This window comes from Acanthopagrus latus, chromosome 16, assembly GCF_904848185.1.
Source record: "Acanthopagrus latus isolate v.2019 chromosome 16, fAcaLat1.1, whole genome shotgun sequence".
NCBI classification, from domain to species: domain Eukaryota; kingdom Metazoa; phylum Chordata; class Actinopteri; order Spariformes; family Sparidae; genus Acanthopagrus; species Acanthopagrus latus.
This window is the reverse complement of record NC_051054.1, coordinates 2774693-2781766: the sequence shown is the minus strand read 5'-3', so window position 1 is coordinate 2781766 and position 7074 is coordinate 2774693. Positions and strand designations below refer to the sequence as shown.

General features: G+C 36.8%; 1 protein-coding gene across 14 annotated transcripts in view; it reads right to left on the bottom strand.

Moving 5' to 3' along the window:
- Window positions 1–332: 332 nt before the first annotated feature.
- LOC119004800 (activator of 90 kDa heat shock protein ATPase homolog 1-like) overlaps window positions 333–7074 on the bottom strand; it is a 76574-nt gene continuing 69832 nt past the window's right edge. For 11 of the 14 annotated variants that reach the window (XM_037072022.1, XM_037072019.1, XM_037072020.1 and 8 more), the window contains 15 exons: window positions 6165–6202; window positions 5696–5786; window positions 4880–4938; window positions 4680–4747; window positions 4384–4427; window positions 3917–4037; window positions 3518–3569; window positions 3302–3382; window positions 2650–2715; window positions 1907–1998; window positions 1536–1617; window positions 1177–1278; window positions 932–1027; window positions 738–809; window positions 333–645 (listed from right to left, as the gene is read on the bottom strand). In XM_037072022.1, coding sequence (XP_036927917.1) covers window positions 523–645; window positions 738–809; window positions 932–1027; window positions 1177–1278; window positions 1536–1617; window positions 1907–1998; window positions 2650–2715; window positions 3302–3382; window positions 3518–3569; window positions 3917–4037; window positions 4384–4427; window positions 4680–4747; window positions 4880–4938; window positions 5696–5786; window positions 6165–6202 — 1187 coding nt within the window. In that variant the 3' untranslated portion in view covers window positions 333–522. Of the gene's footprint in view, window positions 646–737; window positions 810–931; window positions 1028–1176; window positions 1279–1535; window positions 1618–1906; window positions 1999–2649; window positions 2716–3301; window positions 3383–3517; window positions 3570–3916; window positions 4038–4383; window positions 4428–4679; window positions 4748–4879; window positions 4939–5695; window positions 5907–6164; window positions 6203–6381; window positions 7042–7074 lie in introns of those variants that run through there. The other 3 variants (XM_037072024.1, XM_037072028.1, XM_037072026.1) reach the window with 3 other exon arrangements.

Here is a 7074-nt window from a genome sequence, read left to right as displayed (position 1 = left end):
TTATTAAAGTATCATTTGGGGTAACAATTATTATACTGTATAATAATAATAATAATAATAATAATAATAATAATAATAATAATAATAATAATAATAATAATAACTTTATTTAAACAGCACTTTTCTAACAAAGTTACAAAGTGTTTTACAAAAGAAAATAGCTGAACAAACTAATACACAGTATCAGAATACTCTGTTACAACTAAAAGTCATACATTTAAAATCTTACTATTAAAATGACTTTACAAAAGACATTTTTAATATTTTATTATGAAATTTTCTGGAAATATCAGGAAAATGTTTATGTGTAATCATCGAAGAGGAGACATCAGTAATGCACAAAATACAGTTTATTTCTCAACAAATTGTTAATAAAATCTTATTTCTTTAGTTATTGAAGATACAATCTGCAGCCTGAGGACATCATTAACTGATCAATCAGTATCAATATTGTGAAAATTACAGTTGTGTTTTTTAAGATTTGGTGGCTCAGGTGGGAATCGAACCCTCAATCCAGGCAGTCTACAGATAATCAAACCCAAAAAACAGAAACATCAGCATCAACATGTTGATGGAGAAATCTTTCATGAGCGGTGCCGACGATCCGTTGAAGACTCGCGGTCTGGTGTAGATGTAAGGATGCTCCTGGAAAAGAACAAGAAAAAAACACCTTTTAAAATGTTTTATTATCTACAAACAAAGTTATGAAGCTGTTCAACGTGTCAGTCATGTCGTACCTGAGTCGGGCAGATGAGGTTTATCGGCTCTGAAAACGTCTTTATCATCTCTTTACCTCCTTCAGGCTGGAACTGAGGAAACGTTTTGAGTTTTGATGAAATCCAAACAACATGAAGTCACTTTTTATCCAAACTGCTGATACAAATATCAATAAACTATTTAAACAGTTTTGAGACATAAAATAAAACTTCACCATGTTGTTCCACAGTCCCTTCGCCAGCTCCTCGTGTCCTTTCACCGTGAAGTGGAAACAATCTGCTGTGAAGAAGCTCACGTCGATTTTCCCGTCCTGAGTTTACAGAAATAACTCATTTGTATGGGTTTATTGACATATTAATACATTTTGAAGTGAAAATTCATGTTGTTTTTTCTCAAAATGTGACATAAAACTGAAGGAAGGAAAAGAAAAGTGTATGTTAGTTGTAGCTGGAGACTTACAGGGAGTCTTGGCGGCTGTGCGACCTCTAAATAAGGTTGCAGAACAGCAGCAAAGTCCTTTTTGAAGAAACGATCGCTGTCCAGAAGCTTCTTTAATCTCCTCTATAAAGATTGGAAGTGAACATGTCAGGACTTTTACTACCTGATAGCGTTACGCCAACATTATGTATTCAGTTGGCTGAACAGTGAATAATGTCTTCTAAGCCTGTAGCGAAAGATGTAAATAATAAAATGACTGATGGCTGATTTCCACATCAGTTTCAGACTCCTGTTGTTGTTGTTGTTCCTGCCGACTGTCACACTGTCTCTTTCTTGTTCCTGAAACCTGACGACATGCGGACGTTAATGATCTCTCTCACCTGGAATTCGTAGTTAATCTCAACCAGCTCCTCCAGTTCAGGGGAGCCTTCTTCAGGTTGAACGAGGCAAGAGCAGAAACTCCTGCGAGCACATTATCATATTATCACTCTATTGGATTATCAGGTTATCAAATTAACAGATTATAAAAATAGGAAACCCCTGTTAGTTAGTCAGCGCGCTGCATCAGTTCTCACATTAGATACTTCAGAAAGGAAGTTTATAGGAAGGATTTATCCCAAAACAATCTCAGGAGGCTCAGTCATCTGCGCTATATCGTTTATATAATTTGGTTGTAATATTATCATCCTTCACTTTGACGTGAGAGCTGTGAGAGAGTTTAGAAAGCAGAAGAAGAAACTGCTCAGGTGACCTCTGAAGATCGCAGCCGAGCACCGGGCTCTGAACTTCTCTGAGAGGCTTCATGGGAAGAATCTGCACCACGTTCACTATCGTCCTGGGGATCTGAAACCAGAGGAAGACATGACTGAAATCATGTCTGAAGACTGAGGAGTGCGACTTTTAATGTCTCCACATCCCCTCTGAGACTTCATAGTTTCAGTCATTACAGCAGAAAAGAGAACAAACTGTTCCCGGAGAGCAAACGGGGAAGGAGAGCCTGAAGAAACTGTTCATATAGACGAAGGAACAGTCAATAAAAGCCTGAACAAAGCTTTCACAGCTCAGGCAAAAACTCCATGTGACTTTTATCGTTCAGACTGGCTGAATAAATAGTTTCTAAGTTGTGTAAGAAGAGTTAAACCTTCTCTGTATTTGTTCTATTTTTAGCCACAGGCTGACGAGTGATGGATTTCCAGTAGGTTCACACAAAAAAGGGAAAGAAATAGATCTGACAAGAGAATTTCAAATGCTGTCACACCTGTGCACACCTGGGCTAATTATCTGTTTCTGTCCCAGTTCCGATATTGGAGATCAACCGGTGGATCTGACAAGAACTTCAGCTGAAACATGCTGAAGATTAATGAGGTGCAAAGCTTTTTATGCGTGTATAAAGTAGAGCCGGCTCTGAACTTTCACCGTGATGATGATTTCAGCCGGCTGTGACTCCGGACTATTAATCTCGTCCCTGATTTGTTTTGACGTTTAAGATCTTACCTCGTTCATCATCATGTCGAGAGCTGCAGTCATGTAGTGAATGAAGCTGTCGGGGGAGAACAGCTCCTGTGGAGATCAGATATTTAATTTTTAAATCTAATACATCCTGTATACTTTCCTCTGCTAGAAGAAATGATAATCGTACAATCAAACTGGAGGAAAAACACTGAATACCTTTATTTATTTAACACGACATACATCAAATTTGAAGAGTAACTTCATATCAATAAGGTAAGCAGAGTTTCTCTGCCCTCCCTGGTTTTAAGTTTCACCTCTGACCACACCTCACAGCGCTGCTGGGTGTGGCTGGATGTGAACAGAAGTCTTTTTTGATGTACTTGTAACCGCACCCAGCAGACAAAAGTCACAAGTCACGGTGAACTGACACTGAATACTCACTTCATCACTGCAGGGACGTGAAATTATAAAATAAATGAATAACTGGAGGTCAGTAAGAACAAGATTTTCAGCTACTGTAAAGAAAAACGACCTTTTACCTTACTGTATTTTTACTTCTACTTTACTTGATCTTTTCACTCTAAACTAATTTATAATCAGATACTTTAATACTTCATGTCCTTAATTCGGGTACTTTTTGCACAGCACGTCTCAGTTTCATTCCTCCTGTGACAAATAAAACAAACACTCTTACTTTGTTTTTGCAGTAATCACAGATGTCGTTCATGCCGATCAGCATCGTCACCACCTTCCAGTCCTCCTGGAAGTTCAGGCCCTTAAAAGGAGAAGAAGAAGAAGAAGTAGAAGAAGAAGAAGAAGAAGAAGAAGAAGAAGCTCAGCTGAGTTTTATGAACAAAGCTTTCACATTGTTTATCATCTAATAATCGGGATGATGGATGCTGAGACTGACTGGATAAGACTTGAACGTGTCGATCATGGTTCTAATCTGATCAGAGACGTTTCTGCAGAAGAACAAATGAACACAGTGACTCACCAGCTACACTGACATCAATAAAACATTATCAAGGGATTATTTAGTAATCAGCAGCTGTAATTATGTTGATCTTTGAGCTGAAGGGAGAACATGTTGATGGTTGCAGCCTCCTGCAGATGCATGATGGAAATGACTGTGCAGCTTAAAGCTACACTACGTTATTTTTTATTATATCGCTCCAGAAATCTCTGAATAATCCCCCAATTATTTGAAACTTGACACAGCTCACCATCTAGTTGAAATAATAACAGAAGGAACATATACATGATAATAATACTGATATTCAGGACATAATATAAAGTGAGAGCGTCTCACAGTGTGTTGTGTCCGGTGATGGCGAAGTTGAAGCCGGTCTTGTTGACAGTCGTTGCCGTGCCGTGCAGCGTCATCACAGGCGAAGGAAACATCAGTTTGGGGTTGAAGAGTTTAAAAATATCTGGACAAAAAGACGAGCAAACGTTTCCTTAATCGTAAAGAATCTCAGTCAATAATCAGTAATCAGTAATCAATCTCAAGCTGAAGAAACAGAGATTGTTGCAGAGGAAGAAAATAAAGTTGATTTCAAGTACGTGTAAAAGAAAAACACAAAAACAAAACAAAATCCAACTGTTTTCAAATCCTTTTCAACATATAGTCACTTAAAAATAGTAAAATTACAAGATATCTGATGTTTAAACTGATCAGGGTTGTAGGTGAAGATTTAATCAGCCAACTTGTTGTTAATCAAAATACAAAAACACGTACAAAATGTTCTTTAAACTACAATCTGGTAAGAGACTCACTTGCCAGTGTTATGACATTTTGAAAAGTGCCGTATCCTCCGATGCTGCACACAGACGAGGAGAAAGTTTACAATGAAGAGTCTCATCAACAATGACATGAATCATAATAATAAACTTAATTATGTGAAAATGTATAACATTTATAATGTAACCGTCAAGATAAGATAAAGTGAAATGAAGTCAATGAGTTTTTACGCACTGTTGCAAAACAATCAGCAGCTTTTGTGAGCAGATTAATATCTGATATATTATAGATTATTTCAATAATTAATAATCAAGCTGCAGGATTGATTTACCTCCAGGACACCTGACGAAACTCAAAAGGTATCGCTAGAATCGTGGAACCGTTGGCACCGATCGCTGTCTGCAATAAAAACACACAAAAACACAGACAGTTTAACTTCATCTCTTCACGGCTTCCATTATAATCTGTGATGTTATTAATAAAATATGCATTAAAATATTATTAGATATGTCTGTGCACCACGTGACTCACGGTTAAAGAGTCGCCCAGCGCGGCGATGACTTTCACGTCTGCAGCTTTGACGAATTCAACTGGAACAGACAAAAGACGAACAGTCAGAATAAAAATGAACACATGACGCAGAGGAAGTGGAACCGTGTGTCTCACTTAATAACCTTTATAAGTTATTTCAAAAGGAGGATCAATGATTTAGCGTCAGCGTATTGATCATATTAAAGGTATTTTGGTGGAAGAAGTACTAAAAGCAGCAGTAACACAGTGTAGAAATACTCTGTTACAAGTTAAAGTCCTGCAGTCTCACTTGAGAAACAGTAGAAAGGTTTAAAATACATCCTATTATCTGAGTGATGCATTCATGTGTTTATCACTTTTATATTCCACTGGGTATCTTTAATTTATATTAATAAATCATATTTATTATTAGTAGTTCATTCATAATTTGTACCAACAATCTGAATCTACAAAGTTAAAAAAAAAAAAAATCTGAATATTTGCCTCCAAACTGTAGCAGAGTGGAAGAATGATGTAGCATTTGATAAAAATACTAAAGTAAAGCAGAGTATGCTCAGGTTTTACTTTGATTAAATACTTGTAAATGTACTTAGTTACAGTTCACTACTGGGAATACATGTATAGAAAACATATGTACGGGTGGAAGGAGTATTCAAATAATTCACTTAAGTAAAAGTAGCAGTATAAGAGTAAAGTAAAGAGTGCTGTAAGGAAAATGGCAACGTGTGTCTCTTAAATGTAGAGGAGTGGAAGTATGAAGAAGCAGAAAATGGAAATAGTTACTGAGAGTAGTTGAGTAAATGTACTCGGACTCACCTGAGGTGGGGACGGTGGGAGACGGGCTCATATCGGGGCAGCTGAACGGAGGATGCAGACGACGCTGGAGGAAATCTGCTCCAAGAAGATCCTGCAGGAGAACTTTCACACTGTTAATTCTCACGGAGTTGATGTGTGTTCATGCAAAGTTGTGTTTGAAGTCACTGGAGGCTTCTTTGTCCTGAAGTCTGACGAGGTGTGACCGATGTGTCTTTTAAAGGAAGACAGTTTGAACTCATTTATCTCAACACCAGCGGAAAGTTCTTGCACAGTTTGAAACTTGTGACCACGACAGCAAAATAACTTGGTTTTTAAAATCACTGCTCCCGTACTACACACAGACTAAATCAGAAATGACAGTGATCCAGAATAACAATTATAATACAGTCTGAAAGAAACAGCTGGTTCTGTTCTGTCATCAAACGCAGCATGAAGAGTGTTGAATGTTTCAGATGGATGGAGACGATACCTGACTGAAATCTCCTTCTTCTAGCTTTAATATGTGTCCTGCAAGAGAGAAGAGGAATTATAAATAATTAAATTATAACTTTTGTTCCAGCAGACACACTGATTCAAATCCACGATGTAAAATAACAAATCAAAAGGGGAGTTTTTGGTAAATACACACAGTCGAGGAAAATACAAACTACTCACATCCGTCCTTGTTGATATATTTTAACTCTTACCGTCTACATGACAGGCGGCAAATAAACAGACAGCGAACAGCACGCAGGACAACATGTCGCCGCTCCACAAAGAGACAAATCAATAAGAATAAAGAGCTGCTGAGCTGGTTCTGAAGCTTTATTAGTGTCATAAAACCTAATGAATGAATACTGATCATTGTTATCTTTGACCTTTGTAGTCATTAGTGTAACCAGAGCTGCGAGTGATATACTGCAGATAATCAGCTGGAAATAACAAGCAGCTCAGGTCCAGATTAAAACGTCCATGTTGTAATGATTTCTACACAGTCAGATCAGAATACGTGAGTCAGTTTGAAGTTTAAATATAGAAAAAAGTGTCAAGTGTAAATTATGTTCATGTCTGCTTTTAAAATGGTTGTGGTAAAATTAAACTTTCTATTTTAATTCACAAATATTATATTTTCATTCAGTCTTCAGTTATAACTACTACTAATAATTTATTATTATTTATGTGGCACCTTTAAAAACAGAGACGAAGCAAGAAAGGTTTTATGTGAAATTAATTTGTTAATAGTGTATAACAAAGATTTAAGTCATATATTGGCATTATCTTAATGGCTTTAAGTCATCTAATTAACTAATTTGAGTTACTCATTAATACTCCAACAGTTTAATTCAAAGACGGTTATATTGGATTTCAAATACAAGAAAAACAAATAATTTTAAAGCTAC